Genomic DNA, 22,487 nt, shown 5'->3' on the forward strand with positions numbered 1-22,487 from the left:
AAAGCTCGATAATTTAGGTGTAAAATGGATGAACAAGGGGATTAAGCATGAAATCTAAAAGAAGGCACTTTGAAGGCAGCATAATGGTAATAACAATGATAATAATCAGTTGCATGAAGAGTACAAAGAGAGTGACTTAGTAAGGACAACAAAAGTATACCACAAGCAGAAATTAGCAAATCAGGCCGAGAAAAACCCTGTGAATTTTTTGATATATGGCAAGTAAAAGGAAGAATGACTGTGGTAAGATGCTGTTAGTAGATGAAAGTGGGAGATTAGTGGCTGCTGCAGAGAACATAGTTGAGGTGTTCAGTGAGCAGTTCATCAGGGTATTTCATCTTCAGTGTGAAATCAGGAAATGAGAGAAGACTTAACGGTGAGCAAGCAAGAGGAGTTATGAGGAGTTAAGTCAATGTCAATAAGGCAACAGTACTTCATGATAAATCACTGCATGTCTTGTGGGAATGTTCTACAGAGTTAGCATTAGTCTTGGCCTACCTGTTTAACAAGAGTCTTGCAACAGTACAAGCCCAAAGGAATAAATGGAAGGCAAAATTGTGCCACTTCACCAAAATGATGATAAAGCTAAGGCAACAAATTACAAGTTGATCTGTATATCTGGAGTTGTAGTTAAGGTATTGGAGAGGTTGATGAGATACAGAATACAAAATGGGTTGATAACATTGGTATCCTTTGTGCTTATCAGCATGGGTTTGTTAAAGGGAGATCATGCTTTACAAACTTATGTATTATTACAGATGTATTGGACAAGGGAGATACATATATACTTATATATGCTTAGATTTTGCAAAGGTTTTTAATAGATTGCCACACCACGTTTGTCGCTAAACTGAAACAGATGGAATTGGATGATAAAGTAGTGAGTTGGATAGGTGAATGGCTATCAGATAGGTATCATCAAGTTGTGTATGGGGGGGGGGCATTATCTCGAAAGAGTAAAGTCACTAGTGGTGTGTCACTAGTGGAATGCATGCTTTACAAACTTATGTATTATTACAGATGTATTGGACAAGGGAGATACATATATACTTAGATTTTGCAAAGGTTTTTAATAGATTGCTACACCACGTTTGTCGCTAAACTGAAACAGATGGAATTGGATGATAAAGTAGTGAGTTGGATAGGTGAATGGCTATCAGATAGGTATCAGCAAGTTGTGTATAGGGGGGGGGGCATTATCTCGAAAGAGTAAAGTCACTAGTGGTGTGCCGCAAAAGTCAATTTTGGGAACATTGTTATATGATTTGTATATTAATGATATTAGGGTATGTTTAACAGGTTGATATACAACCGTTTGCAGATGATGCAAAACTCTGGAGAATGATGAGGAATCAAGCAGATGTTATAGCCTTACAGGAGGACTTGAATAGATTGTGTGTGGGAATCAGTATGGAACAGTCAATTCAGTGTTGCTAAGTATAAGGTTCTGAAATTTGGTAAGCAACAATGGGATGCAAAGCATATACTTGGCAAGGAAATTTTGGAAGCGGTCAAAGAGTTAAAGAGGCCTTTGAGTGGTAGTGGACAAGGATCTGAAGTTCAGAGGTCACATTGCATAAGTTTGAAGACATCAGATTATCGCGATGATTTAGCAGACCTTAACTTGTAGAAATAGAGGTTCTGGTTCCATTGTATAAGACCTTGATCAGGCCTTGTATGGATTATTGTGCACAGATTGCTCCTATGGTTTTTATGGGAATGAGGATATGTTGGAAGGGGTTCAGAGAAGACTGACTGAAGTTGTAACTGGGATGTGGGATATGAGAACTGATTGAAGGAATGCAGTTTGCAAAGCCTTGTGAATAGAAGGAAGAGAGGGGATATGATTGAGACATTTAAGTTGGTAAAGGATTGTAACCAGGTATCATTATATACTGATTGTAAATTATATCAAAGGCTTAAATTTTGTTATATAATAAAGTAATCTTTAAAATATGTATATGTTCACATTTATTAATGCAGTGATATCCTTACTATTATCAGAACTGGCATGTGGTTAAGCTGTAACATAATGAAAGGAGGCAAATGTATTTAACTAGTAAAATTGTTTATCGTATAATAAATTTAGTTTAATCCTTTATCCAAGTGTGTGCAAAGTTTGCGCCTGAAAGTATCTTCAGGAGTGGGGTAAAGTGGTACAACACTGGGCAACTTCTTGCAAAGGTGAAACAAGCTACTAACACTCCTATCTCAGTATCTCCCATAATGCAAAACCCATCTCCTTGTGGATATGTATAATGTTATGCATTAAGGGAAGGGCCACTACCCAGACTAGTTTCGACCTTTATTGAGGTCTCTTCAGTGGGAGCCAGGCCCAAGTGTTGGTAGCTTGCTCCACCTTTGCAAGGAGTTGCCCAGTGTTGTACCACTTTGCCCCAGTCCTGAAGATACTTTCAGGCGCAAACTTTGTTTGCACACACTTGGATAAAGGATTAAACTAAATTTATTATAGTCTGACCAAGTGAAAAATAAACTTTCAACATGTTTATCGTATGTTGTAATCGTTATGGATTTACATAGAAATAACGCTGCATGTGTATTCATTGTATGTTTGTTTATAGTAGTGTTCTTATGCCCTACACTAGTGGTGGTAAACCTTTTTATGTGCGCGTGCCAAAAATTTACAAATCGAGTTGCTGACTTGCTGGGCAGTTTTTAATAGGGGAAAATTAATCTAACTTAATTTATTTATTTATAAATTTATAATATATATATTTATAATATTTTATAAATAATATTTTATTTTGTTTATAATATTATTCAGCATAAAATTGATTTTAATGATGTTGGTTTGGAAAAAAAAATGGTAATGAGAAAAATATTTATGCGTTGTAACTCATCATCGAAGTTAGCTGAGTAGGGGAAGCAGCAGAAGGATGTCAACTAATCGGCGAAATGCTTACCATGTTTACTCGAAAATAACTCGCTTTCGCATATAACTAGCACCCCTGATTTTGCTTTACGAAAAAAGACATTAAAAAGTGTTCATATGCCTAGCACACAAAAAATGTTTAAACACGTACTCGTTGAGGCGATAGTAACTCGTTCCCCACGGTTAACAACACATCCTCCCCAACACCCATTATACTGCAGATGCAAGAAAAACAAGTAGTTTTATTGTATCCCTGAATAAGGTACAGAGGCTTTTGCAGTCTGTGTAATATATTTCTCAACAAATCTTGCAATTATGAGACAGCTGGAATAAAATTGGCACTAACTAATGAATCACGTCCCCTCTCACAGAAACTATGCTGTGTAGACTCGAGCAAAACCATATGTTGCACCGGAAACACAGTATCTAACTAAAAACTATTGTCCAATTTTTCAATTACATGACATAATTGTTTGTTTTATTGCATTTGAAATTCTCTCTGTCATTATGACATATCACAAAGGCTAACTTTAAATAAAATTCTACCACGAATTGAAATAAGCCATATAATGCATGTTTGAGTTCCCCTGCCAGCTCAAACGCAAACAAGCAACAATAAAATTCAACCAAGAGTTGAAACTTTGTGTGAGTTTAGCCCACCAGCAATGAGAAGTTCTGTCAGAATGATAAACGACACCCTGTCATGAATATGTTAAAACTAAAAAAATATAGTGAATGTTGTTATGACAGTTTCAGATGTTATGGAATTCGGTTGAAGAGAATTAGCATTTCAATTCAACAATTGTAGGTTGCCTTTGTCTTTGGGTCCACGATCTTTTTATTAATACTGCACCAATCATATGCACATCTTCATAGCTGCTCTCTGGTGTAAAACAAAATTTAACTTATACGTATTGTAACAATTAAAAAAAAAGGTTGAATAATTTTTAAGTGTATAAAAGGATATCGCCTGTAAACCGTTGACGTGTCACCTCTGGCATGTGTGCCATAGGTTCGCCATCTATGCCCTACACCAGTGATTTTTAAATTGTAGGTCACTTCTCACTTTTCTTTGCCAAGAAAAGTGAGAATTGAATGTCAGTTAGAAAACATAATCATACCTATAAATCTGGATACTATAAGATGTAAGAGGAGGTGAAGTAAGATCTTTCTTAATATGTGTATCAGAGTGAGAGATGATAGCACTGTATCCCATCAATACAGTATGCAGCCTTACACCTGAACACTCCAAAAACACCATATTAAAGGAAAGGGAATGCAAGCAAAGCATCTATTGGTATATGTTTCCTCTTGAATATACAATAACATTGAATGTGAATAATTCAAAATGTTGAGAGAAGGAAGCAAGACTTAATAAGGTTAAGGTTTTCTTTAAATGTTAAATTAATAATCACATTTTGAATTTTTTGAGGATGAAGTTTTCAAAAACAGTTTTGAAATGAATTTTTTTATATTAAAGAAGTTAGCTGATGGAGGAGGAGAGTAAAGATGTTGCTTACTGCTTGTGATTTTGTAAGTAGGACTGTCCATACGTATAATCTATTGAATAGATTATAGATCATAGGATTATAGAATACAGAATTTGTGAATTTCTGATATCCCAATATAACCATGGTCATCCATTGTGAGAACACTAATATTTCAATTTGTTAAGGATGTCTTTTGGCAAAGATGTAACTTTTGAACTATTTTCTATGGAGCATCCCCCAAAGTCAACAAATATAACTACAATGGTTTACAAAAGTTTGGGAGATGATCATTTTACTATACAGATCAACTAACAGTTGTAGACCACTTCAAATTCAGTCACAGAGGACATTGCATTATGATATTATTTGATTATTATTATTATTATTACTCCCAAGACCTCATGGAGTCCAAGACTCGTCTGGGAGGTCCTTTTATCACACACACAGCTCATCATACCGTGTTTTAAACACATTCAAATTCTTTGCAGACACCACATTCTCAGGCAAGGCATTCCAATCATTCACAACTCTGCACAAAAAAAACCTGCCTCTCACTCCCCTACTCACACCCTCTTTATAGTTTCCAGGTATGACCTCTGGTTCTCCCCTGATCTCTCACTATTCTCTGTAAAACTTCTCCAGCATTGATCCTATAACAACCCCTTACCAACTTGTAGGTCTCTATCATATCTCCTCTTCCTCCTGTCCACCAGACTCTGCAAATTACATCGTCTCAATCTTTTCTCATACTTGACATTCCAGAGGTCGAAACTACCTTAGTCAGTTGCCTTTGGACCCTTTCCAACATCTCTTCATCCTTCTGAAAACCCAGTGGCCAAATCTGGGCACAATAGTCCCTGTGTGGCCTAATCAAAGCCTTATACAACGGAACAAGAATCTCCCTATTTCTACACGTCAGTGTCCTCCGCATCATTCCCAGAAGCCTTTGTGTTGTCTTCACAATTTTGGCGATGTGTCCCCTAAATTTTAGATCCTTATCCATTATCACCCCCAGATCTCTTATTTCCTCTACCTCCAACAATATATTTTCACCAAGCATAAATTCTGTATCCCATCTTTGTTTTCCAAATTTTAAAACCTTACATTTTGCAACATTGAATTCACATCCCCATTTCCGTGCCAATCACTCAATCTATTCAAGTCTTCCTGTAAGGCCACAACATCTTCACTACACTTCATGGTTCTTCCCAACTTTGCATCATCTGCAAACAACTGAATATCTCCATCCAAATCTTCACCTATATCATTAATATACAAGTTAAACAGTAATGGACCTAACACAGACCCCTGAGGCACTCCACTAGTGACTTTCCTTTTCCTGGATATCGCACTCCCATAAACAACTTGTTGATACCTATCAGATAGCCAGTCTCCAATCCAATGCACCAATCTAATATCCAACCCCCTCTGCTCTAGTTTGACTGTCAGCCTATCATGAGATACTCTATCAAAAGCCTATGCGAAATCCATGTATCCTTTTCCTCTGTCCAAGGAAGCAGTCACTTTATTGTAATAAGTAAGCAGATTACTAAAACATGACCTCCCTTTAGCAAATCCATGCTGTCCATCAAAGATAATACCATTGTTATCAACCCAACTCTGGATCCTAGTTCTCACAAGCTTCTCCAACAACTTAACCACAACACCTGATACACAGATAGGCCTATTGTTTGATGCTTGAGTTTGATCACCTCCTTTATGAAGTGGCACAATCTTGCCCTCCTTCCACTCCTTAGGAAGTTGATCGAGTGCAAGACTCATATTAAAAAAAAAGTGTCAAGGTAGGTGTCAACTCCCTGGCACATTCTTTCAGAATACATGATGATATATTATCAAGTCCCACAGCCTTATTTACATCTCGTTTACTCAACTCCCCAAACATCTGTTGCTCACCTACAGTCAGTCTCTCCTCCCCATCATCAACTGCTCTCAATCTCTCCATGAAGTTCATTAAGTATCTCCACCACACATTCTGCATTTTATTTTACATCATTTTAAGAAATCATGTATTGTCATAATTTTGACAAGATTCACCACGTCCTTTACATAATCCTCCAACCACATGACACTATTACTACCACCATCAATATGCAGCATCATCTACTGCCAACCACCACAAGTATATACAGCAATCCCTCGAATAGTGCACCTAATACATTCTTTAAAACAGGCACATTAATCGAAAATGCACTAATCAAATATAATAACCTATGGGAAAATGTATAATTCATTCCTCTGATTTCTTTTTTGACCCTTAATTTTTTTTTTTCATAAAAGAATTAGGGTATGGGCCTAGTTAAAGGAAAACCATGAAGCTGAAAGACAATAAAACATATTCAGAATATAAATTTATTATTCTGCTTCTTAACAAAGAATTGAGCTAACGTAGTTTGGCGGGCATTCTGTTTCATTTTTTCATACAACTGACGGTATGGCCCTATTACCTCTTCTGCAAATTTTACTGGTTCTCTCTTCACCAGGGTCAGTTTCTAAGCATTGCTGCTTAAAAACTTCGATTGTACGAAAACTATTTTCAAATTGTTTCTGTGAAACCTCTTTGGGCTTGTCAGTGATTAAATTTTCTTCATATTCTTCAGGATCTTCTCGCTGTGTAGTTAAATTTAGCAGGTCGGAATCACTCAACTTCTCAGAATGAAATTTAATTAACTTAGATTCATTTGAAAGGCCTCTAAAATCATTTGCACAATGTGGAAGAATGTGCTTCCAAATGGCTCGCATATTGCCAGCAGTAATTTCATTCGCATTTGCGACTTTATAACCAGGCTGAGATTTCTCTGATTTGGCTAGAAAAGTCTTGGAAGGCATTTGCTTCCCAAAAAAGACCGCTTTAATCGACATTAAATATTTGTTGATCACAACAGTCTCCTTCTTGCACAAATTCTTTTACTCATGATTAAAGGTTAGGAAAATAATTTAAAATAAAGTAAGGAAAGCAATTGCACGTGATATGATCAGCAAAATGCTATGTAAAGCAGATGACGTAAATTTTGGCAGTAAATTTGGAACATAATGTACGTGGAAATAGTGTAGTATGCCATTAAAAAATAACTTTATAAAATGTTTCAAATCGGTAACTAAATTATTTCATCCTGGTGAGTGATTTTTTAAATAGTTAGCCATAAAAAATGTATAGATTGAAAATTTTTAAAATCTGTAACATTTATTTTTAAGATGTATGTAGGCGCACTAATCGAATTTGGGTATCGAAAAAAAATGATGCACTAATCCGGGGTGCATTAATCAAGGGATTGCTGTACTGTCTGTAAGTTGTGTGTGCGTGTTCTCGTGGCTGATTTACCTGTATGCAGGATGAAAAATCGAGTTTCTGGGAGAAAAAAAAACTGCTATCTCCATATGAGATTGGCTAACTCACCTTCAACTCAAAAAGTCCATATGAAGATTCCTCTTGTCATGACAAGAATTGAATTCAATTCTTTTCCATTCAAAGGGCACAATGCATTGTCATTCTTCCAATTGTGCTACAAGACATGTTAGAGTAATGACTAATTTAATCTGAATATAAATTCAGCAAAGGAATTGATGGAATATCAGCACAGATATTAAAAGTGTGTTCAACTGAACTGGCTGTGCTAAGAGTCTTAGCACAGGGAAGATTGCACAGGAGTAGAAAAAAAAGAAAGCACAGCTCTGGTCTCCTGGTTTCCAAGGTATTACAAAATGTTGCAATATCAAAATGCATGATAATCCAATTGCACAAGAATACTGCAAAGACTGATGTGTGTCTAATTATTGACCTATCACTATCTCTAGAGTGATGGTGAAGATTTTGGAAAAGTGGTAAGAGATTGCACACAGAAATGGGTTGACAGAGAATCTATAATTTGCAATGATTTTACTAAAGAAAAGTCATGTCTGGGCAATCTACTCACAGTTTATAATTATGTTACCACTGAGTTAGACAAGGGGAATGCATACACCATGACACTTTTGGATTTTGATAAAGTTTTTGACAAGATATAGCATGGAAGACTGTTGCTACGTTGGAAGCTACAGAACTGGATTATAAATTACTAGTTTGGATACGAGAATAGCCAAGCGACATGAAAAAGTGGTGTATGAGAAGTGAGTCTACAAGATTTAAGGTACCTAGTGATATACCCTAAAGATCAGTCCTTGGTCCATTGTTATTCAATCTTTACATTAATGATATTAGAAAGGACTTAACAGGTGACATAACTATTTGCTGATGATGCAAAGATAGGAAGTAATCAGGGAATGCAACTGACATGCAGTAGTTGCAGAATTATTTGAGTGCGCTGTTGTGGCTATGTGAAAAGGGCTACAGTTCAATGTTAGTAAATGTAAAGTCCTGCACTTGGGTGTAATGAGATATCCAATGGCACATTATAGTGGCACATTATAGTGGCATTATAGTGCTAAGAAGAATCTGACCAGGCTGGGGATCTTAGAGTTTTATGAGACTGGATATGAAAGTTTAGAGGTCATATAGCAGAAATTGCAAATACAAGTCAGAGCAACATCAAAACAAACAATGACGTAAGAATAACAGTCATTTTTCCTCTTTGTAAGGCCTTGATAAGATCCCATCTGGACTACTGTGCACAGCCCTGGTCTCCTAGTTTCCAAGGTATTGCAAAATTTTGGCAGCAAAGAGGGTGCAAAAGGAGAGTGTTAAAGATAATATCAGGACTGTGGAATGCAGATTATGAGGAGAGACTGAGAATTTGTGGACTGCAGATGCTAGCAGACCGGAGAAAGAATAGTGTTAATAATCTTGTTTATTCGTATGGTGTGTGTTCTCTTTTCCTTTTGTTCTATGCCCTTTGTTTTGTTCTTAAATGTAGCCCTTTTAACCTCTTAAATTGCACCTTTGCTATACAATGATTAATTGTTATATGAAGCATACTTAATTAAGTTTATATTCCTGCCTAAAATAAATCTTCTATCCTCTTTTTTTAACCATTTGATTTTTAAGGTTACTACAAAAACGGTGACAGTGTTGGTGAATGTGCCTGTAAACCAGGCCAATTCATGAGTACAGATAACTATCTCCTACGCTAAAAGAAATCAGGAAAATTTATTTTATTTATCACTGCGCCACCTGAGTTCTTCACGTAAAGCATCGGAGATATGTCATAGCACCTTTAGGATATAGCCGAATCTAATTGTGGGTTTAATTAACAGTTGTGGCAATTCTCCAAATTCTTAGCATACAGGTTCGGAGCCTTTGTGAGGCAGTGCATTGTACAAAGATCAGGTGATAGTCTCATTAAGCAAACAAAACATATTTTATTGTAATAAAAATGTTTTGGTCAACTTTTCAAACAACTTCTTTCTTAATCTTATCTTGAATTTCAATTACTGTCTAGCATTATTAAACTTGCCATTTACAGTGAGAGGAGATTCTCATATTCTACAAATCTGGCTGTCACTATTCCTATCTTATGTTATGCAAACATTCTAATTTCAAACCTTGCTATCCGCGACAATACTTTCTTCCTAAAATAATTAGCTTAGTAGCACTATGTCCAGTGGACTCACAATTATCCTTCTGCACTTAACTATTAATACAAAAAATCTACTCACAGGTCCTTAGTAACACATATAGTCCTATCAGCAGATGAGATCCTTGGCTGTTTCTGCCGATTCCTCCAATCCGTTCTGTGTACTGGATTTCCTAGTTCGGTGCTCAGTAGTCATCCTTCCATAATTCACTTGTGGGAACAGCGGCACATCTTCGCTGAAGGAACTAAGACAAATGAAGGTATCCTGCTTTCAGTGCACAAGGCAAATTCCCTTACTTGCTACACATCGCAGAAACTTTCAATGCTTCTCCAGGGCTCTCCGTTTCCCATGGGTTGCATACTGACAAGTCCAATCAGGCCTATGGACTGCAGCTAGAGGACTACGAGAGAGAGAGAGAGAGAGAACTTTGTTCTTAAGGCCTCCTATATACGGTTTTTTTTTGGGTTTCGTGTTTCAGGATCGGAGATCCCCGAACATCCTGCGATCACTTTGACATCAGCAGTCTTGACCTTCAATTTAAGCAGGAAAAACTTCTTTATTCGATTGACCTTTCAGCGCTATAGTTCACTTTCAAGTCCCAGACATAATCCACTGTAATCCTTTTTACTTGAGGTAGAACTACTTCAACACTAGGCTATTTTTACAAAATCACTCCTGGATTTACATAAAGTGCATAATTTTGAGTATTTATACTATCTTAATATTTTTATGAACAATTCAGTGTTACTCCTTTTTGCCAGATATCCATGTGGGTTTACAATCAGTATGGCAACATGTAATATTATTATATTTACGACCTCTGTAAAAGTTGATGCCAAAAAAATTAAGAACTTCCATTGCATCAAATTTTACAAAGGCCCACCCCTTCATAAAAAAAATTTTACACAAATGTGGAAGTTTTTTTTTTCTTTCTTCTTTTGTTTAGCTGACACTTGTTCTCTGGGTCGGACACTAATCAGTTTTGTTTGTTTTCCTTGACCTCCGAAAATATCTCGCCTAAAAGCACTCTCTTCTTCCGGTATTCTCTACCCTACCGTTTCTCCCTCCCAGGATAATTTTGGGTCTCTTAGTATTGACATCATCTGAGTCATTGTGTTTTCTGTGCATGTGATTTCTCCTATGCATTGTTGGAGTATGAAACTTTTTGCAGTCTCGACGACAAGGATATCTGTTGCTGCTCCTTTCGTCATTCTCAATAATGTGCACCTTGACTGTGCAACTACTGTTTTCCTCTACAGGCTCCTTCTCTTCCCTCTTATTATCTGCCATTTTAGCACTCAAGATGATGTAGGCTCCGTTCTGACTTTCCTGATGATAATTTCCTTCAACTGAGGAATCCTGAAAAGGGGCAGAGTTGTCTTTGCAACACACATCCCCAAAATCTTTGTTTTGATTATTACCTTCATCTTTATAGTTATTCTCTTGACCATTTCCATTTTTAGTTTCAGATATCTGAATCTTCTGAGTGCCTCCCTCTCTACTCGACTGTCTTATTCCCATTAGAGAAACCTCCTTAGTGCCAAAATCATGAATTCAAGTGAAGGTGTAAGTGATATGTGGCCTCTCTCAATGAGTTCCTGATTCCCTGGAGGTTGCTTGTCATAATTATAATAATAATAATAAAAATAATATTAACAATGGCTATAGCAAAAATATCATCAATAAAAGGACTTTATATTGTCTCTGAACTCATGCTTTCATATAAAGAGATAAGCAAAGCTTTTATGTTATGAAGTACTCTTGGATCAGAATGTGACTGCATGCAGTTAAAAGACATGTTCTGATTCAATGGTCTCCATAACATGAAAGCTTTGCTTATTTTTTTTTATAAAAATTCAATCAAATTCTTCACAAAACTACACCTAAAAATAAATATAATACAAGTTGAGTAAAACCATAGCCATTTCATTGATTAATGGGATATCAGAAAAAAACAAACAGAATGCTACAATCTTAATGCTATTTTTAAACCCCCTACAAATTTCAAGAACTTATTTAACTCTTTCACTGGGTGCTGAAACCAATAACTTGTCATATACAAGTGAAACAGGACAGAAAAAAAGAACATTAATGGCACATCACATTTAATAATTGTGGTAAATCGAGCCTAAGGATACCACACCGAACTAATTGGAAAGGTACCTATTTCCATTCCAGATACTGATTTGGCCACTTCTAATGCTGTTTCTGTTTTAATTAACTGTTAGTGATTTCTAGATAACAGAATTAACTTTGATGTAGGGTTTTTTTCCCCCCTAGCAGTGATACTTGGGCATACTGTGCATATTATAATATAGCTTGTATCTTTGTACACTGATAATATGCATACTCCAAAAAATGGCCTTAATATTGTTTTTGGTAAATAACTTGGTTTATATTATTAAAGTCATTACTCAAACTTTGTGGTTCTCTATAATTTTACCATAATAAATGCAAACTGTGATATGATGTGGAATATTTAAAATGAGTTCACTGTGATTTTAATATGAAATGTATAAAAGGGTATATGAAATGCATTTAGAAATTGTTAAAATATTTTATAAATTTAATAAAATATTGTTACCTTCATGTTGCACTTTAATGGAATAATTTATAGCACAATGAGAAATAATTAAACAACAGTGTGATTTTCTTTCTTGACTATTTGTATAATAACTATAACATTTTTTTGAAGGTTAGTCAATTGAGTTTAAATTTATCGTCCTACATGTTTCACCGATTTTTGCTATCGGCATCTTCAGGGAATACAATTGGTAAGCTATATGAAGATAACAGACTAAGTTTTTAACTGACAGTTCTAATTCATACAAAATTAGTATTGTGCAAGACAATGCACGTGTCTCGGGAACATGATTTATTTGTTGCGAGACATAATGTAATTGGCGTGAAAGTTCATTTCTTTGATGTTTAGTGATCTGATTAAAGCTTTCCAAATTTCCGGTAGGATTAGACCTTGATTCTTATTTAGGTTTCCTGTTGAACGGGCGACCGTAGCTGCCTCCTTGAAGGTTCTGGAATGGTAATTCCCTTCTATATAAGGCATATGACACTTATCCCACTCAATGAGATGGTTGGTAGTGGCAAGAAAGGCCTGAAATATCTTGTCTGTTGTTTCTGACATATCCCATGTGTTCCTTCTGTCTCGTTTCGAAGCTTCTAGAGGTCTGACCAACGTAACTAACATCACAGAAGCGAAGCATATTATATACTCCAGAGTACTTGTAGAATGGATGAGGGTCTTTCGGTGATCTTAAAAATTTCCGAATAGTATTGACTGGCTTGAATGCTACTCTAATATTGTGTGGTTTTAGAAGGATAGCCAATTTTTTGAAAATGCTGCTGACAAATGGAATAGTTATAGTACTGATGTATTGGGTGTCATCACGTTGTCTTTGTGGTATATCCGAAAAGAGAATCTTGTTGCAGAGTCTTTTTGGATAACTATTTAAGGATAGCTCTCTGGATATTGTAGTTAATTCTTTTGGTAAGTCATCTTGGTCTATTGTGTAATGTATAGCTCTTTTCTTAAGCATATGGATAATGTTAAGTTTCTGGGATATATGATGTGACGAGTTGAAATGGAGGTAATGTCCGGTATTCGTAGGTTTTCTATACACAGACAGGTTGATACTGTTATTGGTTTGTTTCTTTATTAGGATGTCTAGGAATGGAAGTTTTTCATCTTTTTCAATTTCTAATGTGAATTTGAAGGTATGGTGGAAACTATTGATTTGGTTGAGATAATCCATTAGTTCTTCTTTTGTGTGATTCCAAATGATAAAGATGTCATCAACATATCTGTACCAAGTTTTTGGTTTTGGGGTAATTTGAGATAAGATTTTATCCTCTAGGTCTTTCATGAATAAGTCAGCACAAGAAGGAGAGAGGGGAGCTATCCATGGCTAATCCGGTAAGTTGTTTGTAGACTGTTTTTTGCCAAATGAAATAGTTCGAAGTTAAACAATGATTGAACAAAGTAGTGATGTTTCTTGGGAACAAGTTGTCTAAGATGTTGATGACTTCCATAACTGGAATGTTTGTAAATAAAGATTCATATAGCTTACCAATTGTATTCCCTGAAGATGCCGATAGCAAAAATCGGTGAAACATGTAGGACGATAAATTAAAACTCACTTGACTAACCTTCAAAAAAAGTGGTATAGTTATATTACAAGTAGTCAAGAAAGAAAATCACACTGAACAGGATCGACGAAATCACTAAACGAAAGGTACGCAATCTTGAAGGATCCCAAAACCTTTAGTTACAGCAAAAAGACACAAATTGATAAATTCAACTTGCTGTATGATAATTATATTAACTCTAAACCGTCTCTACCAGATAAAGTGATAATAAACCTATCTAAACACATTTTAACAAAACCTGAATCTCAATTCTCAAAAAAGGATTGAATTTTGCCTTAAAACCTACTACTATTCTTAAAATAGAGTTCATCTGCAACTTAGAAAAAGCCATCTTATTGCTTCCACACCCAATAGCTAATGACTTAAGATTAAAAAAGCAGCATTACCCTTTCCGCTCCATCAAGATCTCCTATCTGTAACCAAATGGAAAGAAGAACACTACTCGAATTAAAGAATAATAAAGACATCATCATACTTAAAGCTGACAAAGGCAACAATGCTGTTATCTTAAATACAAAAGATTATGAAGAAAAAATTAAAAATCTATTATCAGACACGTCTGTCTATAGCATTCTCAGTACAGATCCTACACAAAAAAATCATAACGACACAAATGAACTATTACATGGAATGACTAACTGGCCTATAGACTTAACAAGAAAGCTAAAATCCATGCACCCGTTGATTCCAAGATTGTATGGCGTTCCTAAAATACATAAAGAAGGTATACCATTACGTCCAATAGTTGATGGAATCTATTCTCCTACTTACCAACTTTCTAAATATCTAGCCAAGATTTTACAACAACACATTCACAACTCGGATACGTATATTAAAAACTCACAACATTTTATTGAAAAATTAATAAACATCCCTATCTCTGAAGATGTGACATCAAGGCTTGCTAGTATATCATCTTTATTTACAAACATTCCGGTTGTGGACGTCATCAACATCTTAGACAACTTGTTCCCAAGAAACATCACTACTTTGTTTAATCATTGTTTAACTTCGAACTATTTCATTTGGTAAAAAACAGTCTACAAACAATTATTTTAGAGAGGGGCTATCCGGATTAGCCATGGATAGCCCCTCTCTCCTTCTTGTGCTGACTTATTCATGGAAGACCTAGAGGATAAAATCTTATCTCAAATTACTCCAAAACCAAAAACTTGGTACAGATATGTTGATGACATCTTTATCATTTGGAATCACACAAAAGAAGAACTAATGGATTATCTCAACCAAATCAATAGTTTCCACCATACCATCAAATTCACATTAGAAATTGAAAAAGATGAAAAATTTTCATTCCTAGAAATCCTAATAAAGAAACAAACCAATAACATATCAACCTGTCTGTGTATAGAAAACCTACGAATACCGGATGTTACCTCCATTTCAACTCGTCACATCATATATCCCAGAAACTTAACATTATCCATATGCTTAAGAAAAGAGCTATACATTACACAACAGACCAAGATGACTTACAAAAAGAATTAACTACAATATCCAGAGAGCTATCCTTAAATGGTTATCCAAAAAGACTCTGCAACAAGATTCTCTTTTCGGATATACCACAAAGACAACGTGATGACACCCAATATATCAGTACTATAACTATTCCATTTGTCAGCAGCATTATCAAAAAATTGGCTATCCTTCTAAAACCACACAATATTAGAGTAGCATTCAAGCTGGTTAATACTATTTGGAAAATTTTAAGATCACCGAAAGACCTTCATCCATTCTACAAGTATATTATATACTATGGAGTATATAATATACCTTGCTCCTGTTGTGTTAGTTACGTTGGTCAGACCTCTAGAAGCTTCGAAACGAGACAGAAGGAACACATAGGATATGTCAGAAACAACAGACAAGATATTTCAGGCCTTTCTTGCCACTTTGCCTCTACCAACCATCTCATTGAGTGGGATAAGAGTCATATGCCTTATATAGAAGAGAATTACCATTCCAGAACCTTAAAGGAGGCAGCTACGGTCGCCCGTTCAACAGGAAACCTAAATAAGAATCAAGGTCTAATCCTACCGGAAATTTGGAAAATTCAGATCACTAAACATCAAAGAAACGAACTTTCACGCCAATTACATTATGTCTCGCAACAAATAAATCATGTTCCCGAGACACGTGCATTGTCTTGCACAATACTAATTTTGTATGAATTAGAACTGTCAGTTAAAAACTTAGTCTGTTACCTTCACATAACTTACCAATTATATTCCCTGAAGATGCCAATAGCAAAAATCGGTGAAACATGCAGGACGATAAATTAAAACTCACTTGACTAACCTTCAAAAAAAAGTGTTATAGTTATAATTAAACAACAGGTTTAATCAATTTCAGTATTATGTCTTAATCACAGAGACATCATCAGGAATACAATCTTAAAATTGTAATACACACAAGAAACAATGAAGACTAAAGTCTTATGCTGGGCAGCACCTTCTGCTTTTATTAAACTTCCCAAAATTTGGAAAATTAATTTTTAAGTCTCCCACCCAACATCTAAGGCTAGCCAATAGCACCCATAGAGGGTGCCCCTCATAAGACTAAGTTTTCAGTCTAACCTTGAAAACACTTGGCGTTTTCAAATTTGTGTGTGTTTTTTTTACAATTCTAATATTGTTTCCCTGATGATGTCTCAGTGACCAAGATGAAATACAGGAGTGATTAAACATGTTTAATTATTTATATGTGCTATATTTATTCCATTAAACCCTATAACAAAAAACATAAATTTCTGGCTGCTAAACAATTATTTTACATATAATCTTACTATTGCAGATATTAAATTGTTTGTTTATGGAACTGAGAGAGGAGGGAGTTTGTCTTTAGTGAAGCAGATAAGGACAGCTAGTTTTAAGTAAGATTCTGGATATTTTTTTTGATGTGCCTTGGGCATAGGAGATGATAGCATTGCTAAAATCTTTCTGAAGAGGAGGTCATGAATTGGGGGCAGGATTGATTATTTTTTGATATTGTGGGAGCTGTAGCTATTAGACAGAAAAAACTTGCAATCCTTATCCACTCCACTAAACACAAACTTCCTTCCCTCTCAGTTTCAGATGTATATAGTTCCTTGTTCCTGCAAGTTGGCCTACTATGAACTGACAGGAAGATCAGCTGACATCCAAATGGAAGAACATAAAAAAATACTTTTGCAGTCATGACTACGGTCAATCTGGACTTGCAGACCATGTTTTGGATACAGCTCACAGAACCAATTGGGAAAAAACCATCATGCTCCATCACAGTAAATTTAGAAGAGAAAAGCCTGTTTTTAGAATCTGCTGCAGCTTTTAAAACCTAATTTGAATAAATATGGTTGCATAAAACTTCCCAAAATATGGAAAACACTAATACTTCGAGATCCCAGTTCATACTCTAGGCTGTGCATAGGGGCATCCTCTGGTCTTTCATCTATTCATTTCAGTTAGTTTTATGTTGCCTTTCTGTGTGTGAGTGTATGTGTGTTACAAGTCTCATTTTGTACTCTCTGATGATGTCTCTGTTATTGAGATGGATTATATTGGAAGCATTAATTACTACTTTTGTTTCTTAGTGTTAAACCACTCTATGAAATTTTTATCATGAGCCTTTCCCAGCACTTAAATCTTAATCCAGGGATAACCTTTGAAAGAGGGGGGGGGATATTTCCATTGCATAAAGGAGGCTCCAAGACTGCTGCTGCAAATTACCGACTGATCAGGATATCAAGAGTCATTGCTAAAGTTTTGGAGAAATTAGTCAAGAGCAAAATACAGGAATGGATAGATGGATGGAAATGGTATGGGGGCAGCATGGTTTTTTGAAAGGTAGATCATGGCTAAGTAACTTGCTCACATTTTGTAATAGTGACGGCTGAATTGGATAAGGGTAATGGGTTTACAGTGCTAATGCTGGACATTGCAAAGGCCTCTGACAGGGTACTGCATGGAATTCTAATCAGTAAACTGCAGCACATGGGGATGGATGTAATGGATATAGGGTTGGTGAGATGGATAGGAGGGTGGTTGATGGAGAGATATCAGAGAGTCGTTTATCAGGAGTAGAGTCCAAAAGAAGGCCTATGACTAGTGGTGTGCTGCAGGATTATATTCTTGGACCACTGCTATTTAATTTGTTCATTAATGACATAGGAAGCAATCTGAGAGGAACTGTTCATTTATTTGCTGATAATTTGGATAGATTGGCAGACTTGGCTAAGGAGAACAGATGTCAGTTTAATGGGGCAAAGTGTAAGGTTATGAATTTTGGAAGTGTTGGTGGATAGGGAGTTGAAGTTTAGGGCGAACATAGCAAAAGTGGCTAAATCAGCTCATCGGATCACTTGGTTACTGAAGAATACTTCGACAAGTAGAGACAAGTAGGTTATTGTTCCTCTTTATCGAGCCTTGATAAGACCCCATCTTGACTACTGTGCCCAGATCTGGACACCAGGGTTTCTTCTTGATGGAGAGGATCCAGAGGCAAGTGACCAAGATGATAGCTGGTCTATGGAATGAACCTTATAAGAACAGGTTGAAGATTTAGGGATTACAGAAATTGGTTGATAGGAAGAAAAGGAGTGATATGATTGAGACATTCAAATTACTGAGGGGTTTATACAAGATTAATTCAGAGGAAATTTTTCAGAATAGGTCTGGTGGTAGGAGAACTAGGGGCCATCCATGGAAACTGAGTAAGAGTGTTGTTAGTAAGGGTGTTAGAACTAGGTTTTTTACCTTGGAGAGTGGTGAATGAGTAAAATAAGCTGCCAGTCTGTTGTGGGTGCCATGAGACTGTGAATGAGTTCAAAGCAAAGTATGATAGATACTGTGTGAATGCTGAATAGTTCTTGACATGATGTTTAGGGCCTCCCGCAATGAGTCTAACGATTCCTTGGAGTTGCCCGTAATAATAAGAAGAAGACAAGGATGCACATTATCTCCACTGATATTCATCATCTATATGGATCACATTATGAAGGAAAGTGGCATTAGGCTAATATCAGAATTGGACATGTCAAACCTAAGTTCTCTGCTTTATGCAGATGTTATACTCCTAAACACATCTAGTGCAAATCTCTAACTAAACTGAATAACAGCTGTAACAAATTTGGCATGAAAATGAGCAATAAAAAGACCAAAACTGTGAAAATGGGCAGAAACACTGACCACATCAACTGCATTCTGAATGGAAAGGCTATAGAACAATTAAAATATTTCAGCTATTTAGGCACAGTTTTTTTTTTTGGAGCCTCCGTAGCTCAGTCAGTATAGATGAAGCCTTTGGTCAGAAAGACCTGGGTTCACCAGTCTCATACAGAGGTAGAGGGTTTTTCTCTCAGTAACACAGGTTTTTTATTCCTCAAAACAGGCAAACCAGTCTTGTGAACACACACGGCTACAGTCATAAAATATACTATGGCAAGGAACACAACGGGAAACCACCTTGCTCATAATCATCTCCCTAGTATGGTAGCATATAGCTACCCCCACCAGCCGTATGGCTGAGGGAATAGGATAGGATAGGCACAGTTTTTAATGAAGATGGCAAGTTAAATCTAGAAATAAACAACAGAATAAGCAAAGCTGGTATGGAATACCATACCAGCTTTGTATGGAATAAGAGAGAAATTAGACAAAACACCAAACTAGATGTATACAAAACGGTGTTCAAACTAGTTTTAAGTTGAGTTTCTGAGAGTTGGGCTAGAAATAAAGCACTAGGGCTAGAAATCAAAGACTAGAGACCAGAGATATGAGGGTTCTGAGAAAAATTAGGGGAGTGACCCAGTGGCAGCAACGACAGAATCATTTTAAAGATGAAGATATTAGAAAGGAACTTGACATTCTTAGCATTCAAGAATGTATCAACAGATTAATAGAATTTGCTCCACTTAAATAGAATGGGTGAGGAAGGTTAGCAAATAGGGTTTGTTTGATGCCAAGATGGCAACAACATATCCGGAGGAAGACTAAGATCTGGGTGGATTGATTCACTCAGAAGTGTCTTAGAAGCATGAAATGTTAGATATGACAATATTGGAATGTCGACAAGTAACAGACTAATTTGGAGGAAAATTGTGGATGGAAGATTAATAATAATGCAAACTTAATCATGTAGTGCTGTTATAGTACCTGAACACCCCTTGAGGATACATATCAGGAAATTGATGATGATAAAAATATCTTGCATTGGTAAACCAGCATGATGTCTCACCATTGTCATACCAACTTTTTATCCATATTATAGGGAGAAACAAACATGAAAATTCCTAGATACATAACACAGATATAAACACTCTTGGGGCATACACTATAATTTTAGTTATGGACTTCTTCAGGATTGCAGCAGCATCATGCAATGAACAAGGGGAGTATTCTGCAATGTACTACACTCTCCAAGAGCAGAAGATCTGAAACCACATAATTCAGAAAGAGTAACATTGACTGTAGCTCACTGAGCTACAGTCAATGTTACTTTGCTGAATTCATTTGAAGTCAATGTTCATTTGCTGAACATCTTGTGAGATGTTCAGCAAATAAACATCTCACAAGATATAACGATCTTCATATACATACTAATCTAACCACAGAAAACAATTTTCACAAGTAAAAACTTAATATTTTAAATCTTACCTCCCTTAAGGAAATCTTGGCTACAAATTTGATATCACTACCCTCACGTTTAAATGTTGGATGCAGCTTATCTCGGATAATAAATACAATGTCAGCAGGGATGGAATTTGGGGTTTGATCTCCCTCTCTCTGAAATGTAATTCTTGTGCCAGCTTTCCAACCAGGTTTAACAGTAATAGTCAATACCTTATCTTCTCTTCTTGTTGTTCTACCATCAGGATTCAAAACTTTTCGGCTTATCTTCATTTTCTTTGTGCAACCATTCATGATATCTTCAATGGAAACATAAAGATCATGTTCAATAGGAGGATCTTGCTTCTGATGTTTGGCTCTACCCATTTGTGGACTTGCTGTAGTAAAGCTTTGTGATCTAAATGCATTTCCGCGATTACCTAAGTGTGTGGCAAATGGATCAAATTCTGGATCAAATTCCTCATCCATAAAAAAAATATTTCCTGTATTTCCGTGATTGCCCATATTGAAAAATGACTCGAATGGATTGTCAGTTCCAAAAAACTGAGCAAATGTAGCTCTTGGATCCCCATGGAAAGCATATGAGAATTGAGAATTTGTACTACTGATTCCTGAAGTGTTACCTTTGAGACCCTCTTCTCCAAACTGATCATATACATCTTTCTTCTTTTTATCACTAAGAACGTCATATGCTTCAGCAATTTCTTTGAATTTTCCTTCTGCTTCTGGAGATTTATTCTTATCTGGATGGTATTTTAAAGCCATCTTTCGATAGGCCCTTTTAATGTCATCTTCAGTGGCAGTGCGACTGATGCCAAGAATCTTGTAGTAATCCTTTCCCATTTTTTTCAACTCTAAAAGAATAAATATTATTAAAAAATTCAATAATCACTGCTTATTATCTATGCAACTGTTTAATAAAACAAAGCATGATGAAATATTAACCTAAAAAAAAAAAAAAAGTTTGCTTATTGATGAATATCTTAAAAGTATTCTTTACAGAAATAGTGAACATTGGGGTGTGAGAAGGACAAGTCTTGGGGTATAGTTTTTCTAAGAAAGAATGGGAGAATAAGTTTTTGAATTTTTTAAAAATTATCTAACAATATAATCAATTAGTAAGAAAAAATCAGTACAATAAAGAAGCCAAGTCCTTACTGAATTCATATTTGAGTGCCATCTCCTATCGGAGGTTGATGACCACCTAGGCAAAATTTGAGCGATCCTCAGCCATTCTAAACAGTCTCTCAGAGCTCATGCCATACCAGTCGACTGTCCAATGTCTGCCAGCCAAGATTTTCCTCATCTTCCTTGTCCTCTTCTTCCATTTATATTTTTCATTTTAAAGTAGGTGACCAAGATATGCAGTTTTCCTTCTTTTTATGGTATTTAAAAGTTCACATGATTTCCCCATTTGTTCCAGTACTTCTTGATTGGACGTTTTTGCTATCCATGGGATTATTAACATTTGCCTGTATAACCACATCTCAAAGGCTTCAATTTTTTTTTTTTTTTTTTTAAATGTTTTCAAGGTCCAAGTTTCTACACCGTACAGCAGTACAGACCATACATACTCTAGGCTCTAAATTTAAATTGCAGTTACAGTGTTGATTTCATCAGGAGAAAAGTTTTTCTTGCCATTTCAATTCTAACTTTTATTTCCATTTCTGGATTGCATTCTTCATTTATTTCGTATCCAAACACAAGTGGTACAGTAGTAAGTAAGTGGTACAACATGATTTACAACAAATTAGGATACATTACAATGAAATCAGCTTAGATTTGGTA

The 22,487-nt window shown here is 35.9% G+C and overlaps 1 protein-coding gene across 1 annotated transcript in view; it reads right to left on the reverse strand.

The window, feature by feature from the left end:
* LOC150101212 (dnaJ homolog subfamily B member 4-like) overlaps window positions 1-22,487 on the reverse strand; it is a 60,880-nt gene that overhangs the window by 21,908 nt on the left and 16,485 nt on the right. Inside the window, exon 2 of the mRNA XM_090401145.1 lies at window positions 20,727-21,553. Coding sequence (XP_090257271.1) covers window positions 20,727-21,542 — 816 coding nt within the window. The 5' untranslated portion in view covers window positions 21,543-21,553. The remainder of the gene's footprint in view (window positions 1-20,726; window positions 21,554-22,487) is intronic.

This window comes from Typopeltis vanoorti, chromosome 12 (genome assembly GCF_054136105.1).
Source record: "Typopeltis vanoorti isolate ZY-2024b chromosome 12, IOZ_Tvanoo_1.0, whole genome shotgun sequence".
Taxonomy (NCBI): Eukaryota; Metazoa; Arthropoda; class Arachnida; order Uropygi; family Thelyphonidae; genus Typopeltis; species Typopeltis vanoorti.